Raw genomic sequence first — 22,039 nt, 5'->3', positions numbered from 1 at the left:
AAATATTTTAAAACCGTTTATTCGTAAATTGATTAATGATATCTATATATAAAACAAATTATGTTCGTATTTTTATAATTTTTATATCATTTATGGTGGTTACTGGTACTGGGCTTTTAACTGCCGGGCACCGTGACTGTAGCTTTCTTCTCACTTGCTATATTTAACACAAGTAACTTAAAACAAAGCTGATGCGGGTTTGCTCACATTCAAATGTACTTTGAACATATTTTAAACAAAACAATTCAGTTATTCGAGTGCTGTTTATTCGTTGGTTCTGTTGTTTTCTGTTGTTTCCTCTTGTTTCCTGGTCATCCTGCTGAGCCTGATGTTCCTGTTTGGCAGGAAGGTCAAATCAAAGGATACAAAGAAGATGTATAATCCGGTTTCATTTGAAGAGAATTACAGTGTACATGAGAAATTGGGAACGTGAGTATCCCGAGGAATACTTATTTCTCACACTTATTTAATAATATTAATATAATAAACATTTTAAACAGTGGAGCATTTTCCGTGGTGCACTTGGCCAAGAGTAAAGTAACGCCCGGACAGAAGCGTGCAGTTAAAATAATTGAAAAAAAAAATTTAAAGGGTATAGAAGAATCTTTGGTAAACGAGATACGAGTGCTTCGAAGGTGAGATCAATTTGCGTATATTATGTACTATATATATTTTTATGTCATTTAAGACGTTGCATTAGTCTTTATATATTTTTAAGACTAAATAGGACCTTTAAGCCTAATGAATTAATTTACTAGATTTTCTTCTATCAATTACGTATAAATATGTGATATTTAATATCAGATCCATTTTATTTCTGATTATTGTTTAATTTTTAAAATCTTCTTTGAATTAATTAGCTTTCTTTCTTTGTAGCTTCGGTGCAGATCGTTTAGATGGCAACAGTCCGAATGGAACGCGGTGAGTTGTGACCCCCCGATCCCCTTCTTTATTGCCTTGGAGACCTTAAGTATACTTGAAATTAGTCATTCGTCCTTAAGAACACTAGGCAACAAATTTGGACTTTTTTCTTCTGAATTGAACCAAACTCACTTTTTTGGATAGATGTGGAGCCCCAAACGACGAAAAACATTTTTTTTTATTGCAGAGATTTACTTTTAGAATTTTTAAAAAATTGCCCTTTTTCCGTGCGGTTTTTAGAGGTACGCCTACTTTTGTCATCATTACTCGAGAATGGCAAAACCGATTTTCAAAAGCTTTACTTTTCCTAAAAGTTATTGAATATATCTATAATTCATCCATACACAGTTTAAGATTTACGCCAGCAGTTTAAGAACAATTAATTTTTGAACTAAGAAAATGTTGTTTTTTTTTAAGCTTTTTTTTAGTTTTGGTTTTACTTTAAACTATTTTTCTTGATTTTGATGACTTCCTTTAATATTAACATTTTTTGTGTTTTTTGAGATATCCTAGCCAAGCTCACAGAATTTTAATTTGTTACTGTCTTACACATTATGACCAAAGTTGCTTCAAATCGGTGGACTATATCATATAATTGCCGTAGGAACGATCGGTCGAAAATCAAGTTTTAATATAAATATTTTTTTTTGTTTTTTGAGATATTTTAACTAAATAGACAGAATATTCATTTAAGATGGTCATTTGAAATTAGTTTCAATATATACAGCAATATTAATTACCCATCGTTAAGTATGTTTACCGTAAAAATCTATGGAAAGACGGCTAAGTTATTAGCATATAAGCAATAAAACAAGTTTTTTGCAAAGGTTGATTTTTGACTGATCGGTCACATGGCAGCTGTATGTTGTAGTGGTCCGATTCCAACCAAATTTGGTCAGGTAAAAGGTACAAATAACTTAAAAAATAAAAAAGTTTTTCGTATTAAAGGTTGCTTATCGACCGTTCGTATCGATCGTTCCTATAGCAGCTATATGGTGCTCCGATTTTAAAAAAAATTTGGTAAGGATGTGAAGGGCAATTAAGAATACCCAATTTATGAGTTTGATTGAGATATCTCCAAAAATAAAAAAGTTTTTTATACTAAAGCTTGATTTTGTACCGATCGGTCCTATGGCAGCTATATGATATAGTGGACCGATTTGAACCAACTTCGGTAAGGATGCATAAGCCCAACACAGAGGGAAAAAATCAAGTATTTCGTACTTAAAATGCCACTTTTCGAACTTGATTTCTTACTAAGAATGAAAATACTGAAATCAAGGATTTCGAACTTAATTCTAGTACGATATTTTAAGAACGAAATTTAAGTATTGTAGTATTTTAAAACTTAAAATAACTTTAAAACGTACTTGATTTAAGTACATTTTAAACATGATCCAAGTTTTTAATATTCTAAAACTGAGTACAACAATATGTTAATATATGAACAGGATACTTGATTTAAGTATATTGCAATCTTAAATCAATATCGTGTATTCTCGAATTATATGTATATATGAGATTTTCTTCAAATAGGTATTATCTCACGCTACCTGATTAAGTTATCTAAGTCGTAAGCGTGTGTGTTAAAAGCTTTCAGTTTGTGTGAAAGCCAGTGAAGACGAATTACAGAAATTATTCTGTTGTTTAGTCTTAAGTTCTAAGTGCCCATCGAGGTACTCCTCATTGTAGGAAAGCAAGAACTAGTTGAGAATTCTAAGCAAGCGAACGCAAAAATGAAGTAAGAATTAATGTACTTAATTCAAGATTTGACGAACTTGATCTGTGAGTCGACCCTGGATCCCGATCTTATTTTAAGATTTTTTTTACTCATAAATAGTAATTCAGGAGTTTTACTTGATTGAAGATTCTTTGTTTTTATTTCAAGAATGTTGGTACTTGGTTAAAGAATTTTTATACTTGTTTTCAGTAATTCGAACTTATATCAAATATTAGTTTCAGGTATCGAAAATACTTAATTCCAGCTCATTCGAACGTAATTTTAGTACGGTTTTTTTTCTCTGTAAACTTATATGCATATTCTATCAGTTTAGTTAAGATATTTAAAAAAACAGAAAAATTTTTCATACTAAAGCTTGACTATAGACCGATCAGTCCTTTGCCAGCTATATGATATAGTAGACAGATCCGAACCAAAATTGGTGAAGATGTAAAGGACAACATAAAGCACACAAATTGTGAGTTTGGTTAAAATATCTTAGATAATAAAAAAGTTTTTCATACTAAAGGTGGATTTTCGACCGATCGTTCCTAATGCAGCTATATTGAATAGTGATCCGATTTGACCCAAATTTGGTAGGGATATATAACACATTTCCAGATATACCACATGTGCGATTGGTTGATATATCTCAAGAAATAACAAAACTTTTCATACTAAATATGGATTTTTGACCGATCGTTTCTATGACAGCTATGTGATATAGTAATCTGATTTTAGCCTTATGTGGTCAAAATGTGTAAGACAACAGCAAGTTAGATTTTAATGAATCATATTTTAAAGACGCCCAACTAATGCAGCTTTGCAAAAAAAAAATATTAAAACCGAGGTTCAGAATTTTTTTTTTTCGAGTTTTCCTTGAATTTTAAAGTAAAAAAGCTAAAAAAAAAAAAGCTTTAAAAAACAACATTTTCTTAATTCAAAAAATAATTGCTCTTAAACTACTGGCTTAAATTTTAGACTGTATGTAAATTAATTACAGATATATTCAATAACTTTTAAGAAAAGTAAAGCTTTTGAAAATCGGTTTTGTCATTCTCGAGTAATGATGACAAAAGTGGGCGTACCTCTAAAAAACAGCTCGAAAATAAGACAAATTTTAATTTTTTTTATTTTATTCAATAAATTTGGGGCATGCTTTTTATAGAAAATTTGTAGAACATGCCTGAATGCTCTTTTAAGATTATGTAGGGTGAGTGCGCACATAAAACTACTCTCCGAAAAAGTTTTAACTTATATAGTTTGGCAAAAAATTCTAAACTACAAATAACTAATGATAGTTGAAATTTTAAATAATTTAATGGCAGTCGACTTCAGTGACTTTGGAATAACATATTGTGTATCAAAAATATGAAATCACTGACATTTTGTAAGCTCCGAAATTTTCAAATTCTCAATATCATTTCTTTAAAAAATCTCTAGAGATTTTTGGTGTGTGGATATACAATACCCTACGCACAAAGCTGGCTACGCCCTTGTATCTATATATAAAATGCTCTTTGTCCTGAGTGAATGATGGACTCCCTGCTCATTAAGGAGCTCAAGCAGTAAGACCAAGGAGACAAATTAAAATTTCAAGGGAGTCCAATTCTGGATCAAAAGGAGTTGCCAAATCTAGTATTATAATCTTCTAATTATATTTACAGACTAACTCATCCAAATATTGTGCAACTTCTTGAAACGTACGAGGATAAGGCGAAAGTGTATCTGGTTATGGAATTGTAGGTATTTATTAAGCATTAAATTATCAATCGAATTATTTGATTATCTTTTAATAGGGCCAATGGTGGAGAATTATTTGATCGGATTGTGGAGAAGGGATCGTATACCGAAAGGGATGCATCCCACTTAATAAAGCAAATCTTAGAGGCTGTAGACTATATGCACGAACAGGGTGTTGTTCATAGAGATCTTAAGGTAATTATATAGCTTGGCCTTATTTAAATATATTGCAGTTAGACATATATAAATATTTATCATTTTATAATCCATTTGTTTTAGCCCGAAAATCTATTATACTCTAGTCCAGACGAAGACAGTAAAATCCTGATAAGCGATTTTGGTTTTTCAAAAATAGAAAATTCCGGCATAATGAACACTGTTTGCGGGACTCCCGGGTATATTGCACCAGAAGTACTAGCCGGAAAGCCACATGGTAAGGCCGTTGATGTCTGGAGTATAGGCGTGATATCCTACATACTTCTCTGTGGCTATCCTCCATTCTACGATGAAGACGACGCCGTTTTATACTCAAAAATTTTCAAAGGTAGGATAAATTAAATAAAAATTATTTAAATTAATTTTCTGCTACTTAAATTATTTTTAATCAGAAATAAATTAGGAACTAGCGCTAAACTAGAAAAAATATAAATATAATTATATATAGTATTTATTAAAATGACTTTAAAAAAAATATTATTTTTTTGCACACACATTGCTTTTATAGCGAATTATCGTAATAAAGTAGTTTCGCAAAAAATATATATTTTTTTCTCCACCCTTATGTACATAAAATTGCATTAATCCATTTAGAATTTTTTACTATTTAAGGGGAATTTGACTTCCAATCGCCGTATTGGGATGAAATTAGTGAATCGGCCAAGGATTTCGTAAAAAATCTAATATGTGTCTCTGTTGAAAAGCGGTACACATGTAAACAGGCATTGAGTCATCCATGGTGAGTGATAACGACGGATTAAAAGACTTTAAATTTACTAGAATTTAAATAAATTTATTTTCTTAAGGATATCTGGAAGAAGGGCAAGCAGCCGAAATATTCACCGCTCTGTTTCAGAGCAGCTTACGAAAAACTTTGCCAAATCCCGATGGAAGGTATTTTTCACACAACTCACGTATACAAATATTCAAAAAGATAAATACATTTTTTCAATATTTTCATTTGTATAGCAAGCATATAACGCCGCAACAATAATTCGGAAAATGCAGCGAATGGCGCTAAGTAATAACAGCAGTGTTAACAGTGTTTTAACATCCTCTGTTAATCTATCCTCCGAATATGGTAACGAAAGCTCTAGTAAGACTACAGCTGTCGCTGCGTGCTTCGATAAATCAGCTAATGTGACGCAATTATCCTCCAGCTCCAGGTGATGTTGCGCATCAATCGATAGCACATATCGACATTACAGAACAAATATTTTAAAAATCGAGCAACCTTTATTAAATTTTATCCCATATTTTATTTTTCTCATAACATTATTCCCAATTTTAATATTCTTAATTTATAATTTTTTAAATTGTATTAATTATAATTTCTGATAATTATTTATTTATTCTTGTATTTGATATGAATATTTATTTATATTATGATTATACTTAAAGAAGATATACAGTTTAATATTGTATATAATTACAAGACTTTTTTTAATATTAGTGGATTCCCTGAAACAGATTCTTATTTGGATTTGATTTGGTTTAAGCCAATCTGAATCAGTTTTAAGTACAACCCTTTTTGCACACTGATTTGAATTTTATTTCGAGAATTTAAAAAAATTGGCGGGAAAACACAAAGTAATAAATAAAAGTGTGAAAATCGGAACAAACACCAAGAGTCGCCAAATAATGTTATCGAAATGCACGGTCTCACATATTATCGAAATTAAATCAAAACGAAAACTCTTAGTCTATCACACTTTCCGTATTACTTTGTTATTTTGCCTGGCAGCCCTACACATTTTGTACGGAGCATCTGTGAACAGCTAATCAGCGAAATCAAATCTGTAACGAAACCAAATCCGAATCTGTTTCAGGAATACCAATATTATTTCATTTTGTTACTGTTGTGTATAACGTTTAGTTCCCAGTGTCCGATTATTATAAACTAATATATAATTGGGTTAATAAAAATAATTCGCAATATTTTTCTTTTATCCAACTCTTTTCCAAACTTTAAGCAACTATTATAATAAAATACCAACAGTTTTTTTTTTTTTTTTGAATTTTATGTATTTTATCAAAACAATTACTTGACCAAGTGGTGGTAATAATTGAATATAACTGGCTCTTTCAGTTGATCATTATCATCACTATTAAGTGGAGTCTGCTAGGATGATATTCTTCCTGATAGTGTTTCCAGATGCTCCAAAAGATTATTGATTCGCTCCTCCTTGACCAAAATGAGACTTTCTAGATACTGAACCTTGTGTTTAACTGAGCAAATATATTTATCCTTTTTGCGATTCTCGTCCATCAATGTTTCGTACTTTGAATAGGGAATATTTTTGGAGGGTGACACATCGCTAACAAAATCATCTTCGAGTTTCTCTCTCTTAATGGCATTTTTACTAAGATCGGATTGAGGCGGTTTCTGGACCTGGTTCTGCGACTGTGTCGATGTTATTTTCGGGAAGATTTCATAATGGGCACCTCCGTCTCGTCCTATGCACATCAGGCGATAAAGCAAAGATCTTAAGGCATCCAGTTTACCCATTGCAAGCTCCTCCAACTCTGAAGCGGACAATATGAAACCCATTCTACGCAATACCTTGAAATTGAGAGTCTCCCAGTTTTCCAGTTTTAACGCTAGACTGCAATGCGATATATAGTTATCCATATTTACAAGGCTTGTATCCAGTTTCTTAAAAAGTTGAGCAATTGTCACGGCATCCGAGAGATCACGTCTTGTGCGATTGTTCAGTATTATATTCTTTGTTTGCAGCCATTCATCCAGTTTTTCTTGCTCCTTGGAATTTAACGTACTTGAAAACGGCATACCTTTTTTTTATTTTATACCAGGATTTTAACAATAGTTTTTGTATTTTTTTTCTCTGCTTTCTAATTTTGAAGTAATGAACGTTGATATGTTATTCTAAAATACATATCTTTAAATAACTTTCATATACACGTATATGATTCATTTCAGTATATCTGCTATGTATTGTACGAATTTAGTAAGTATTGAACAACATTCGTGTACTATGATAAACGGAGATGGCCCCATTTTATTTATTTTGTACCTTCTTCATACAAGAGAAGAATATTTCATTGTGATTAACGGTTTGATTTGAATTATCTATGATTAATCAATACGTTTCATAGCATAACAATTGATAAATGATAACTCCACTTATACGTTAATATTTAATACAGTGCCTTAATGTTACAAATATATAAATTATATATATATAATTAAAAATTATTGTTGTTCCGCCCAATCGTTATTGGCGCTATTTAATCGAATGTCTGCACAATTATTGCTCGATTCGCAATCATCGATAAACTCAACGTGAGTAAATGGAAAATGTCCCTTGCGACCGTTTAATTCTCCTTCCCATTGACCATTTATATTGGTTTTCGTGACCTTTATAATATCCCCAACTTCCAGTTTAAGCGCCGTCTTGTCGTACGCGTTCGGCACTCGCGACTGTTTTACTCGGGCTCGAGCTGGCAACTTGCGCTGAGAAAATCAGAAAAATATATATAAAATAGCTACAAATACTTAATACGCATTTAAATAAGATTCGTCTTACATTCAAGTCTGTCCTCTTCAAGGTGCTAAACTGGCTGGATGATACGGTGGGTGGTTCACAGCTACCGCCAGACGAGATATTTGAACGTGCTAAGCAGGAACTGCTCTTTAGGCTAGTTGATTGATCCACACCATCTTCCTCTATAGTGTCATCATACTGCAATCGGAAACGAATCGAAATATACATAATTTATTATTGCAACCAGGTATTCAAACTATAACCTTTATCCAGTATTAACAGATTAAATTTGGTAACCGTAACTAAAACCCTAATCTAAACAACACTCTGAGTCCGAAAACCCATAATTATTTAAACCGAAATAGCCGATTAGTAACCGATTCATATATATTTGTTAGTTTCGGTTCAATCATGATGAAATAAGTAATAGGTGGCCTCGTCGGCAGCCGAAGCTCGTTTGCTTATTACCTTTGCTTCACGATGCAATACATTTTGTGCTCTCGTAGGCAGCCGAAGCATTAAGCTAAGGAAATAATTTTGCAAACGAGACCAACAATCATTTTGATTTTAAATTTGAATATAAATATTATTTAATAGTAATTTTATATTATTTATTTATGTGAACCGAAATCACAACGGTATTTCGAAAGCGAAAACTACAAATAACCATTAGTATTTTACAAGTAGAAAGGGTTGCTTATTTTAGTAAAATCCAGGAAATAATGATCGCATTCACCAGAAATCATGCTCCCTGATCAAGTATCACACAAATTGTATGCTACTGATACTTCCTGGTGAACGCTTTAATACATTTTTCTGCCAACACCTGATAGTCGAATGATCGATAATCAAAGTTATGAACAGCGCAGATAGGAAATTAAATTAAAACCATATTATAAATTAAAATAAATTATCTGTTATTGAAAAACTGCTGCTGCTGTTTCACATTGAAACAAAAAAAACTTTCGATAAACATTTCATGTATTTCGATAAGAAAATCTGACGGAAGCAGAAAAGTAGCACAAAGTAGCAGCCTTTTTTTATGATAACATACAAGCTCAGGTATCATAACACCCAAATTTGGTATCATGATACGGTTTCGATGCCGTTCACCAGAAGTATCATATGTATCACAAAAATTATCAGTGAGCAAACGTGGCTGGTGAATGCGCCCAATAATAGCTGAGCCGGTACCGGAACCGTTAATCGAAATTAACCGCTTCATTTTGAGTACCGGAGATGGAACCGAAATAAATTATATTTTAAATTATGTGTTGTTTTTTGTATGTACCATATATCATTTTGCTTTCTGTTAAAAAATTACTTTAATGTAAGTTAAGTTATGTACAGAAAATTTGATTTGATTTTTAATTTAAGGGTAAAAACGAGATAGAACCTTTTATCGAAAACTTGTTTTGGGACGTACCGGAACCGAAACCGATATGTGTTTCAGTTTGATTCCTTGGTAAAATCTAATAACAATAAACTAGAATAAATTCCCATGAGTAAAGGATTTTATTTTATAAGCAAGTTATTTATATAAGAACAAAGAAAATTTTGGATAAATTCAATAATTATAAAACTAACGAACTTATTCTTATAAGCATGTTATTTGTAAGAAATTAAGTAACTTATACCCGAACTGGGCATAATATTTTTTACTTTATATTTGTATTATATAAATCTGAAAATAATATCTTTAATAGGCTTGAACCGAAATGCATCGGAAACGCTTTTTTATATAAGGTAGTTTTTGAATATATTGGGGGTCTATCAGAACTCACTCTTTGAACGTAGGGAACCGGTATTTGCCCAATTTGACCCGTAGAATTACGGGCAGTCCACCATTGGTCCTCATCTTTTCGTATTATAGTGAGTACTTCACCTCTTTGGAACGGTAAATCATCTTGATCCTGGAAAAATCAATATGTACACGTATTTTTTAATATATGTAATGTTGAAAATAACATTATCATATTTGTGGCACTTACACTTCCAACGAAATCAAATTTGGCAATAACCTTCTCCACTCTTTTCTGGGCGGGCCGCCTAAGGGGCGTGGTGTCCAGATAATGCAGAGTATAAAATGTCAATAGCTTTGGCAGATTTTCGAATGATTGATCGCCGATACGGAAAACAATTTGATCTTGTTGCTGCACCTTGTTTATAATGTAGTTGCTCACTTTGGTGTCTTCTCTAAATAAAATGTACATTTAATGGGATTGATCAATTTTGGAAATATATTTGCATACTTATTAGGGGAATTCCTGTAACAGATTTCAATTAAATTTAGATTTAACGATCAAATTTTAAAGATTTAAAATAATCAGAATCTGTGGCAAACTATTTTATATCTTAAATTAGTGTGACCGTTCGCTTCGACATAAATTCTTCGGTCACACTGGGTGTTTGTTTACATTCTGTTTTGTTTTCAGCATTTCAAGTTTAAATAATTAATTACTCAATGAGAAAAATGTATGATCTAAAACTAAATATGTTTCAGGAATACCCCAATTATATATGTTTTGTTTATGTTTACCTCACGCAAAGCACATAATCTCCTTCAATTGAGTTGCTGTCACGGACCAAAAATACTCCCCGCTCCCGCTCATTCATTAATACTTCGGTCGCATCTTGTCGAGACATGGAACCAAAGTACCAGCTACAAATATTGAAAAACAACAGCAATTTTTAGTGATCAACTCGAGTAGTTATGTACGTATGTATGAACAGTATGTCAAGTAACTGTTTTGACAAATTATGAAATACCTTATCTTGTAGTTATTATTTATTATTAATAAAGATGTTTATAATACAAAGAACAGGTTAGTTGGAAAATAAATATTCTACAAAATAAAAATCATTTACATACGATAATATTTAATTTTGTCAATTTAGTTACTTTACATACTGTAAGTATTTACATGTATGTATACAAGCTTAAGTGTTTTACAATGTCCGGCCGGAACCGAACTAAAGTTAATATTCAATAAAGGGTTGTCATTCTCACCTGCTCCTGTCAGATACATCGAATGTATCCATATCAAATAATAATTTATATTTATTTCTGCACTTGCCAATTTAGTTGTTTAGAATTTCTATTAACTTTGATTTTTTTTCTTTGTGTATGCTCTTTTTGCTTCTTCTTTTTAGGGATGATGCTGGTATTTCGATACTTCATGTGCAAATTGTCGACTTTTAAGGAGTGCAACCGTTTATATCGATTTGCTGTAAATTTTTAAATGTTTATTTATCCATGGAGTAATTATTTTATCTATACTACGAATACGTCTTACTTCACCAGCAGGCTTTATTTAATGTAGAGACAGACAATGTGTACGAAATATCGATATATATATATATATATATATATATATATATATATATATATGAATAAACCAATTATTTATGAACTAGTTCAGTTCGTATAGCGATGTGTGTTGGATACCGATGTAAGACAGTCGAGCCACTATCGGTTCATCAGTGAGGCCCACTTTGCGAAAAATCGATATATCGATGTCTCGATGGGTTTTTTCTCATCTCTAGTAGCTACGCCATTTTGTGTAGAAGAGAAAAACCTGAGCAAACATAAAAAAGTGAATTTCGTGTATTAATATTGTATTATAATGAAATAGATTTAAGCGTATGTTCGCCTATGAGTTAAATAAAGTGGCCTAAATGGCGTTAATATTGACGGTATGCGTAATACGCCCCTACGCTTTATAAATCGTACGTGTTAACGTGTATGCAATTCATCCTTATATTCATGTGTCTACATAATATGTATGCATGCAAGTATATGTATGTAAGGCGTATTTTGTATGTGTATGTGTGTGTGTGTGTGTGTATATGTGCAAAGAAACTTGTTTGATGTAGATATACATACATATATTTGTTCGAGTGTACATATGTAGATACATGTATGTATGTATATAAGCACTTGCATACAAAAACGCTTCACACGGAAAATGTTGATTGATATGAAAATTGTTTTTTTTTTTGTTAAGTTTCTTTAAAATGTAACAACTTGTGCGTTATAAACAAAATTCAATTTGGACAATGCGATTGATTGGAATATATGAAATAATCATCCTTTTTACCTCATCTGCTGTGTAGGCGTATCTAGGTATGTCTACATGTGTGTATATGTGTGGAAGTATAATTAATTTAGTCGTATGTATAAAAGTATACGAACGACATGTTTTTATTTATATTTTTCATTTAATCAACTTTTATACTGCAAACATAATGTTGACAATCTGGTGTGTGTTTATTATATATATATATATGTTTTTTTTAAAATGTTTTGTTTATAATTGCATTGCATTTTATTTAAATGTGCTAAATTATTTGTATAATGCATTTTATTACTCCAAAATTCAACTATTGCGCAAGTTGAAATGCAACAAAACTTGACCCCAAAAACTATTTACATACTCAAATATATATATATATATATATATATATATATATATATATATATATATATATCACATCTTAATTTTATTAAGTTATTTTTTGTTTTTTGCTTTCAATCCGAAATTCAATGTAGATAATAAATAAAATCTCACCTGCAATGTTGAAATTTATTTGCTGTATCAATATAGGTATCTTTATTAATATAAAATTATTATTCCTTGCATTGTAAATGTTCAATAAAAAGTTATTCATTTTTAAGATAGATCGAAGCATGTTTATTGTATCTTTTGGGTCTCTGTAAATTCTGCAATGATATTTATCGATAAATATCGTATTGAAACAACAACACATTTATACACTGCAAAAAATGTAGAAAGATTTCTACGAATTTTGCCTGTTGTAGGTTCATATATAAGAACTATGAGTTTTAAAATATGAAACCTAACAAAAGTTATCAGAATGGAAAAATCTTAGATATACTATGTTTGGATAAGGAATTTTTGAAGCCGGATACTCGATAATTTTTTTTTATCATAGAAATTAATTATAATTTTATTTTATTTTTATTTTAAAATTATGAAATCATTAAATTTTTATTTCAAAATTGAATATAAAATCTATTTTTAAATATTGAAATAAATGACGAAATGTAATTTATTTCTATTTTCTTAATTATATTATTTTCTATAATTACAATAGTTATACAAATGTATATAGTTACTTAAATACTTAGGATATTGTTAATAAATTGAAGTATAAACCTTATTTTCGGTTCTTTTTGTCAGGTATGACCACATTAATGATGTCGGCCATATAATATTTGTGCTCCTGTCCGTTGTTATAAATTAAACCCTGTCTCTGGGTTTGAAAAGTAACCAGATCGACATGTCTACAATAAATCGCCGCAGAAAAGTCAAATTTCGAAATGCTCTTGAGAAATGTTCCAACGGAGGCAAGTATAGAAAATAATTATTCAATAATACAATACAATGCAATGCAGCTTTACCAGAATAACAGTTTTTATTTTGGCAAAGTATGAACATTTTGGTATTTAAGTCTTTTAGAAATAACATTATTGAGCAGGGAATCAAACCAAAACACATATCGGTTTCGGTGACGGTAAATAACCTGTCAAATGATTAAATTTTGATAAATTATGAAAATATATGTACACATCTTGTACATACATGTTTATTTGATCTAGATAAACCTTAATGTAAAGGTATTTTTGAAAATATATATATATACAGAAATGGAAATTATTTTTAATAAACTATATGAAAATCGAATAAAATAGAAATATTTATTTAATAATGTTTTGTTATATTACAGATCCAGCTGCGATATGTGATCAAAGTGCGCTTTATAAAGAAAGAGCCGAGATCATATTTCCGAGTGTAAAATCTTCATTAATGTCAATACAAGATGAAAATAATCAATCAGTATTAAATGAATTAACAAAATCGTCCAAGAAGAAGGCCGTAAAAGTGGCCAATAATAATAATAATAATAGATGTAACACCCAATGCAACATCATTTTAAGGCACTGTAGCAATATCTTTGCTACGACAGTATCTACGATAAGTCTACGGTCACATTTCAATATGAGTCTCGTCTTACTGATTATGCTTTATCTAATATGCACAACGCAATCGATATTAGTCGAAGATCAGAATCAGAATCCGAATATACATATACCTGGTAATGCTGAGGATCATCTCAAGGGTATTTCAGCGTCAACATATAATACCAATACAAATACAAACACTAGTGTCCGTTATAATGTCAAGCCAATTTCAAGCAATGCTACAGATAACAACGGATCCGGACTCGGATTAAGTAGTATTAGCTCATCCGTTGCATCGAGTGGATATCTTGGCGATATGGACAATTTGGAACGGAGTTTGGCTGCTGTCCTTATTAAAGTCGCCTATGGAACAACGTCTACGACCAAACGAAGTATACCAGACAATAGTTATATATTGGGACTTACTACTGTCGCAACGCCTCTGTTAACAACTCTCCGGTAAGTAACTATGAATGGCTAAACAACATTATGTTTCTTTTAAATATTCGATATTAATATATTCAATTAAGTATATAATAAACGGCTTTATTAATTAATAAACTTCAACAAATATTAAAATATAAAATAAAGGGTACCAGATCATTTGTATAAAATAAGATAGAAATGAACAGGGATTGTAACAATTGTAATTTATTTATAAAAAAAATTAGAAAATAATAATTATTTTTTTCAATTTTTTCAAAGAAATCATTTTTCATTATTAGAATTAATTTAAATAATAATAATCAAAATAATTACTACATTTCAATTTCAATAGTTATTATCATGCCTGTTCCGGGTCTCACTTCCTATTTTATCGGATTTCAAAAAATGTAATTTTTCACGTTGCATTTGGGCTAAACTTTTAAAAATTATATTTAATCACTTTAATGGACTTCTTAAATTCACCAACGCAAAGTGAATTCAATACCCAAAATAGGCCAAATAGGCCTGAATATTATAATAAAATATTTATTATAAATATTAAAATTAAAAATTAAGTATATTTATTTTAAAGATCAAAAATACTTGTCAAGTTTTATAATAAAAACTGAAAATATTTTATTTATTTTTATTTTATTTATTTATTTATTTATGCACGACTAAAAGCAGTCGGCAAACAAAAAATTACCAAATATAAAAATTAAGTTAAAGATTAAAAATACAAATACAATTAAAAATAAATTATGAACTGTAACGAAAAAAAAAAATTAAAAAAATTATAACTATATATGTTATATAAAGATATTTGAACTACCTTTTTATTTTGGAATTTTTGTTAGGAAACTTGACAAATAATTCTTAGTTTTTGATTTTTTAAATACAAATTAATATACAAATATAAAAGTTAAAGTATAATAATTATTTCTGATTTTTATTACATAAATTATGTTAAAAATTAAAAATTATTTTTTTAATTAAAAAAAAAAAATAAATATAAGTTTTTTATACTAATTCGAATTTGCAGTACAAAAAAAGTATGTTACGTGTATTATATCCCACTCTCTTTGTAGGCTTTTTGGGCTTCCATATTTTTCAAAATTAATTAAATTAAAATTAATGTTAAATATAATATGAAATGTTTATAAACATTGTGATTCATTTATGAAGATTTTCACAGCTGCTAATTAACATACTCTCTCTGGCTTTTAGGGAGTTTAAACCAGTTATGTCCAAAGTAAGCTAAATAATACTATTTCCTATCACATGTGCTTGGGAAAAGTATTTTTAAGCCTACTTTATCCGACATTTGGACAACAATGGTTTAGACCATGATACAATAATATAAGGTAGCGACTAAGTAATTTACATATATAAAAGAGTAAATGACACTTAAGATATGCATGATATTGTAAATTAGATCGGTACCTGTTCGCTCGACTGCCTGTGCGACTTCTTGGCGCCGCTTAAACGATAGATTTTTAAATAAAATTGTAAATAAAACGTAACATTAACGGGGCTTTAAATTAATAAGATGGTCGTTTCAAATTGAAAATATGTACATGCGCATCTTTCGCTCGACTGCCTGGCGCCGCTTGGAAAAACATAAATAAAATTGCTCTTAATATGTAAATAGAATTTAATATTCAGCGGGTATTTTAGTGCTTTATAGACTTTATCTTAGTACTTTCTGTTCGTTTCAAATTTAAAATATGTAAGTAATATTGATTGGGATGATTTTTAGATATCAATCGTCACATCAGCCACAAAATACTGGCATTTGGCAACGGCCTTATGAATTGGATTTGGAAAGAGATCACGCGCTGCCAACGTCGGCGCCAAATGCCGATATCTTGAAGAGTAATAATAATCCAGGGTATCCGAATCCAAATCGTCATCATAGCAGCAGTAATAATGATAGGGATCGTCATCGCCACACAATGCAGTACAATTCGACGCCAATGCCGTCATGTAAATATTTTGATTTTGAGTTTGTTGTTATGTAACTATGATAATTGTTGTGTGTTTCATTCCATTTGCAGTTCCCAATTTATTAAAGAAAAGCCCGGCTAAAGGTGGACAGCCGACGGTGCCGATGTATCCGGGAGATATACCATCGTATTCACCCCCATCCCGATCATTTTTCACGCCTCCTTTGCCGCCGGAGTATCAAAATCCATTTGCCGATAAGCCAACGTTGCGTGGTACCAATAATGAGGGACTTGTGGCCAATACCGTCACATTCAACAACAGACGTCCCATTCCGCCGCCCAGTTTGATGCCCGGACACGAAAGGATACCGTTTCGTCCGCCCGATTTAACTGGCACAGTTGGCGAATCGAATTCGAATCCGAATCCAAATTCAAATGTAAGTTATCCCAGTTCTGTGGTAGACACTAAGAAGAAGGCAATTGATTCAGCGGTTGATCGGAAGAAGGCATTAAATACGCCATCTCGCAGTAGTAGCAATGATAATCATAATGACAATGCTAATCATAATGATAATGATGATATTGTAACCGAAGTGGCGGATCACAAGAATCATCATTTGAATGAAAACAAGTCACAACAAGATCTAAGCGGTAAACGGCAGGAAGTGTTGCCAAATATACGCCGGATACTTGGCTCGAATGGCAAGAAAGGTGATATACCAGCTGTATTATTGCGTCAGGTGACACAGCGTCCAATTGTCAGCTATCATCAGCCGCCAGCATCGGCGATTGTGTCCGTGGAGAATGCGGAGGAAAGTAGCAGTAGTCGGAGCAATGATCAAGATGATAATGGAGCCGGAGCCAGTCCAAATATCAACAAGAGCAAACAGTCGCCTGGTCAAATGGATTACAATGATCAGCAGGGATCAATTGGGAGTCGGGATCGGGATCGCGATCAGGCTCAGTCGGCAGTTACAACACCGTCGGCAGCAGCTGCAATTGGTGAGGCAGCTGCCACATCGTTTACAGCAGCGACAACAACAACATATTCCTCTGTGCCCAGAAAATCAGCAGCAGGAGGAGGAGCAACTGCAGCAGCTGGAGGAGCAGGAGCAGCTACATGGACATGGGCATGGAATATACATGTATATCTATCGGTTGTTCTATTCACAATACTCGCTGTTTACTCGCTATATAAACTGCTGACCTACAACAAGTTAACCCATCTCTTTGCCCAATCCTATTTCGTATACATTCATCTCATCCTGATTTCCATTTGTATAATGCGCATCTTTTATTTATGCTTCGATGCATACAATATCCATGGCACATTTAATATATTTGCCGCCGAATTGCTATTAAATTTACCCTCCACCTTCCTGACGGTCGCCTTTTCGGTGCTCATCTTATTTCTATTCCTTAAATCCCTGAATCACAAGAACAATCGCTATTCGGCGCTAGTGCGTCCATTGACTGTTGTTGTTGGCTGTGGTGTTCATGTGGTGCTGTGCATTACGCTGCATTATGTCGAATCCTATACGCTCCAGAATCATCACATGTATTTCCAGCAGCAGCAGCAACAACAATTCTTTCGACGACAGCAGCAGCAGCAATCACAGCAACACCAATCTCAATCCCAATCACTATCCCAAACTGCTGCTGCATCACCATCAACCAGTTTGGCTAATCCGCCGCCTCCACCGCGTGTTTTATCGCTCATCTGTCAGATAATCTATATATTTATTTGCCTTAGTCTTGGCTTACTCTATTTGTATCTATATCGGATACTGAAGCGCATATTGCGTAGCAAATCCCAAAACTATATCCATGGCTATCAGAATCTATCGTATGCCATTCACATAACCATTGCAACCGCTTTGTTGTTTGTTTTGTTGGCTGCTCTGCAGATCTTTGGAGCTGTTTGCATCTCAACGGCACGTCCATTGATCACACAAACCATTATTGTCGAGGTGGATTGGATGCAGTGGGGCTATCAGTTCTCATTACGGCTCATTGAGATTTCCATCATCACGTTAATATCATGGGTGACGGGCTTAAAGACCAATGTGGCTGGTAATTCCAATTCCAATGCCAATGCTGCCATCAACGGAGATGTTCATATGATTGGACAAGCTGCTGGTGTTAATGGTCATGGTCATGGTCCACCTGGTGGTCCCGGCAACGGCAATTCCATACGGGAAAAGCACAGCGGAGTTGGAGGTGGGGCTCATCAGAATGTCGCCAATTTCTTTCTGCCTTGCACATCGGGTTCCAGTCAGGAGCAGTTTGAAAATGATTATCCGGCTATATGCAATGCCAATACGAATCTTCATACGTACACAATGCGCACGGGTAAACTCATCTATGATGATAGCTATGCCCTCAACTCATTGGCTGGTCCAACTCCAGTTGGTGTAGGAGTGGGAGTGGGCGTGGGCGTGGCTGCCTCACCAGGCGGACACAGGTGCACACAGGAGTATCAGCTGCAGGAGCCAATGTACCAGAGACCCTACGATACGGGCTCCATTCGTAGTGCTGTCAATCATAATATTGCAACCGAATCTCAACGTCTCAACTATCATCATCCTCATCCGCATCATCATCATCAGATAATGGGACTGGAGTCGGCTGCCTATATGTCGGCCGACTATATGACAGACGCCACAACCGATCACTATGAGAATCCCAATTTTGATTTACGTGCCAGCTCCACAGGTGCAGTTGCTGGTTCTGGTTCTGCTCCTGGTTCCGGTTCAGGTCCAGGTGTTATAATCGATGCTATCGAATCAGTTGCCATGCAAAAATTGAGCAAAAATACTGTTAGCTCCGGTTCGGCATCCGTTTCCGGTTCCGGCTGTGGCTCTGGTTCGGGATCGGGATCGGCTTCTGGCTCAGGATCATCGGGTACATCGCAGCAGCAAATGTTGCTACTGCAAAGCGACAGCTGTTACTCGGAGCCATTGCAGGAGAACTCCAGCTATGAATTTAATAATTTTGAAAGACCCATCTTCAAAGAAGAATCCCATGCCAGTGACGAGTGCTGGCCAGATCGAGAAAGAGAACGAGATCGAGATCGCGATCGCGATCGAGAGCGACACAAGAGAAGCAAGTGTCGGGATCGGGATCGCAAGCAGAATAATGGTACACTCGAACGGGCGGCATATGAGAATCCAGAAAGACGAAGTTCCAATTCAACAAATTCATGTTCCTCCTCAAATGGTGTCCGGTACGCCAGTTATAATTCATATGAGCGGGCTGCGAATCCCCATTACAATGGTGTCCGAAAGAGCGGCACTCTAAACAACATTGTTAATGGTTCCACAATGGGTATGGGAATGGGTATGGGAGTGGGTATGGGAATGGGAATGGGATTGGGCTCAGGAGCAGGAGTAGCAGTAGGTCCACGTACAGGTACCATTGCTGGACCTGGACCTGGACGTGCTTTAATGCAAGGCAATAAGCGTGTTAATGGTGCTCAGACCTTGGCTTCGCATTATTATCAGAGGAGTGGACGCAGTGCACCAAGTCGTGCATTGGCAACAAATGATTTTGAAATGGCTGCAACAACAACAACAAGTACGCTTAAGCAGCAGCAACAACAACAACAGCAGCATCTGCAACAGCAACAACAACAGCAACATTACAATCACAATAATTCTGATGAAGAAGATGAGGAGGAGGAGGATGATGATGACATGATGTCTGGCAGTAATGTTGAATGCACTAATTTGATAACAAGCGATCCACATTTAAATCCACATCCTCATCCACTGGGTCATCATCATCACCTGCAGCATGTACAAACTAACAAACAGCATCCTTTGGATCCATTGGATATTTCTACAGGCAACTCGGCAATTGTTACTGAACAGGGTTTCCTCAGATTTCGAGCCAATCAGGATGATGATGATGATGGCATTGATAGCAACAATGACCAACAATTAGGTGCAGCTATAGCTGTTCATAAGCCAAGTCGCAGCATTCCCAATGCTTTATCGCAAATCAATAGTAATAAAATAAATAATGGCATTGATTGCTAGGCAACAAAAACAACAACAACAACGACTATAGCCTGCCATATAATCGGATATTATTGATAATTCATTGATTATTCATTGCTGTGTCGAGAATTTGCTGGTTGCCACCGCTTACTGCCAATTTGTAGTTAATATCGCCACTTTCTACTCTCTACAAACTTGTGATATACATATAAAAAATACATACATTAAAACAAACACTATTAAACTCATCAAACAAACAACAATTATAACAAAATACTACAAATATTAAAAAAAAAAAAAACAAATAATAAAGGCAGCTGAAATTAAATTAAATTAATTGCCGAAGTATTCTTACACAATTTGTTGTAAAATTTCAAATACAATAGAAATACAAATAATTAATTATATAGTATAGTAATATTAATAACGTTTTAATGTGTAAACAATGCAAAACACACACACACACACACACACATACAAATATAAATAACACATTATGTACGTGTATACACCTTAAAATTATTTATTACACATCATTTGTTTAAACACTCATACAAAACGGATAAATGCATAAATGCTCTTTAGTTAATAATTTATGCAAATATATACATATATGTATGGGGCATATATATATATATCATAAATAATATTCAGCGCATATTTTTAATTATAAAAATACACAGTTCTAGTATATAGCAATATTGAATAGTTTTATCTAATTATCAATTTAATGTAAATACGATATCAGTATATCCATGCTGTTGATTGTTAAGACTTTTAAGCAATCCAAACAGAAACTCTTTTACTTTTATTTTCATAACACCAATTTTAATATTCACAATTCAAAAGAAAATGCATTTAAACATATTTTTTTTTTAAAGTATATTTCTGATATGATTTCATTGTTAACTTTTAATAAGAAATTCTTAATAAATTTTTTTATTTCAAAATCAAATTCACTCTAATAAAATACAAAGCTGTCAACATTGTGAATTAATAAGCATATTCTCTGTCAATCTGTTTAATTTTCCTGTAAATAACTTGTACAATTAAAAATCATGTTTTAATTTTTAACAATGCCATGTTGCTCGATTGATCAGATCCAATGCGGATCTTAAAAACTACATGTACTAAAGAAAATGATGTGAAATCGGCTCAACTGCAATGCATCTAATAACTGAAAATTTCTATCATAAGTAACGCAGCGAAGAATGTTAATTTAGATATACGCAAAAAATATCCCAATAGATAAATTTATAAAAATAAAAAGCTGACTATATTAGTTAATTATGAAAAGTGCTGCAACATGGATTCCAATGCCGATTCCGATATACAAAATTCTAAACTTATTGTATAAAATTAATAAATTGTTTTCGACAAACAAAATTATATATTAACTCTTAACGTAAATAGTACTGATTAGATAAGGCTTCTGCATTTTTAATGTAAAAATTTAAATCGAAATCAAAACATAAACAAGAATTACCTATATATTCATAGATATACGTACATTTATTCTTATCGTGCTTTTAAGGATGACACATTATAAAATATTTATACTTAAAAAACAACTG

At 32.8% G+C, this 22,039-nt stretch overlaps 4 protein-coding genes across 7 annotated transcripts; 2 read left to right on the top strand and 2 right to left on the bottom strand.

The window, feature by feature from the left end:
- The first annotated feature begins 256 nt into the window (after positions 1–256).
- LOC117785362 (calcium/calmodulin-dependent protein kinase type 1-like) lies at positions 257–5,878 on the top strand. Its single transcript, XM_034623365.1, has 9 exons — positions 257–429; positions 501–635; positions 877–921; positions 4,309–4,383; positions 4,441–4,579; positions 4,664–4,928; positions 5,213–5,339; positions 5,407–5,494; positions 5,570–5,878. The coding sequence occupies exons 1-9, from the start codon at positions 329–331 to the stop codon at positions 5,768–5,770; spliced, it is 1,176 nt and encodes a 391-aa protein (XP_034479256.1). The 5' UTR covers positions 257–328; the 3' UTR covers positions 5,771–5,878.
- Positions 5,879–6,722: 844 nt separating this feature from the next.
- Positions 6,723–7,391, bottom strand: LOC117784353 (sperm flagellar protein 1-like). Its single transcript, XM_034622103.1, has one exon. It carries the CDS (start codon positions 7,389–7,391, stop codon positions 6,723–6,725), a length of 669 nt encoding a protein of 222 aa, XP_034477994.1.
- A 201-nt stretch (positions 7,392–7,592) lies between these two features.
- LOC117779440 (adapter molecule Crk) lies at positions 7,593–11,441 on the bottom strand. Its single transcript, XM_034615680.1, has 6 exons — positions 11,117–11,441; positions 10,646–10,768; positions 10,098–10,302; positions 9,891–10,019; positions 8,149–8,304; positions 7,593–8,075 (listed from the first exon to the last, which is right to left on the bottom strand). Exons 1-6 carry the CDS (start codon positions 11,146–11,148, stop codon positions 7,815–7,817), a joined length of 906 nt encoding a protein of 301 aa, XP_034471571.1. The 5' UTR covers positions 11,149–11,441; the 3' UTR covers positions 7,593–7,814.
- A 214-nt stretch (positions 11,442–11,655) lies between these two features.
- On the top strand, positions 11,656–20,681 carry LOC117780000. Of its 4 annotated transcripts, none has more exons than XM_034616639.1 (7): positions 11,656–11,802; positions 12,114–12,232; positions 13,311–13,477; positions 13,858–14,551; positions 16,278–16,504; positions 16,576–18,816; positions 18,883–20,681. In XM_034616639.1, exons 3-7 carry the CDS (start codon positions 13,411–13,413, stop codon positions 20,502–20,504), a joined length of 4,851 nt encoding a protein of 1,616 aa, XP_034472530.1. In that variant the 5' UTR covers positions 11,656–11,802; positions 12,114–12,232; positions 13,311–13,410; the 3' UTR covers positions 20,505–20,681. The 4 variants fall into 4 exon arrangements, with proteins under 4 accessions (XP_034472530.1, XP_034472453.1, XP_034472292.1 ...); XM_034616562.1 differs by having other exon boundaries at positions 18,874–20,681; XM_034616401.1 differs by having other exon boundaries at positions 11,657–11,802; positions 16,576–20,681.
- The last annotated feature ends 1,358 nt before the right edge of the window (positions 20,682–22,039 follow it).

The sequence above is a fragment of the Drosophila innubila genome, chromosome 4 (assembly GCF_004354385.1).
Source record: "Drosophila innubila isolate TH190305 chromosome 4, UK_Dinn_1.0, whole genome shotgun sequence".
Lineage (NCBI taxonomy): Eukaryota > Metazoa > Arthropoda > Insecta > Diptera > Drosophilidae > Drosophila > Drosophila innubila.
This window is presented reverse-complemented; position numbering and strand designations above follow the sequence as displayed.

Coding starts and splice junctions, on each gene's coding strand:
- LOC117779440 (XM_034615680.1), bottom strand. CDS start 11,148: ATGGATACATTCGATGTATCTGACAGGAGCAG. Junction 10,769..11,116: donor GATGTATCTGACAGGAGCAG/GTGAGAATGACA, acceptor CAATATTTGTAG/CTGGTACTTTGGTTCCATGT. Junction 10,020..10,097: donor AATTTGATTTCGTTGGAAGT/GTAAGTGCCACA, acceptor TGATTTTTCCAG/GATCAAGATGATTTACCGTT.
- LOC117780000 (XM_034616401.1), top strand. CDS start 13,411: ATGTCTACAATAAATCGCCGCAGAAAAGTCAAATTTCGAAATGCTCTT. Junction 13,478..13,857: donor TGAGAAATGTTCCAACGGAG/GCAAGTATAGAA, acceptor GTTATATTACAG/ATCCAGCTGCGATATGTGAT. Junction 16,505..16,575: donor TTCGACGCCAATGCCGTCAT/GTAAATATTTTG, acceptor TTCCATTTGCAG/TTCCCAATTTATTAAAGAAA.
- LOC117785362 (XM_034623365.1), top strand. CDS start 329: ATGTTCCTGTTTGGCAGGAAGGTCAAATCAAAGGATACAAAGAAGATG. Junction 430..500: donor GTACATGAGAAATTGGGAAC/GTGAGTATCCCG, acceptor CATTTTAAACAG/TGGAGCATTTTCCGTGGTGC. Junction 4,580..4,663: donor TTGTTCATAGAGATCTTAAG/GTAATTATATAG, acceptor CATTTGTTTTAG/CCCGAAAATCTATTATACTC.
- LOC117784353 (XM_034622103.1), bottom strand. CDS start 7,391: ATGCCGTTTTCAAGTACGTTAAATTCCAAGGAGCAAGAAAAACTGGAT.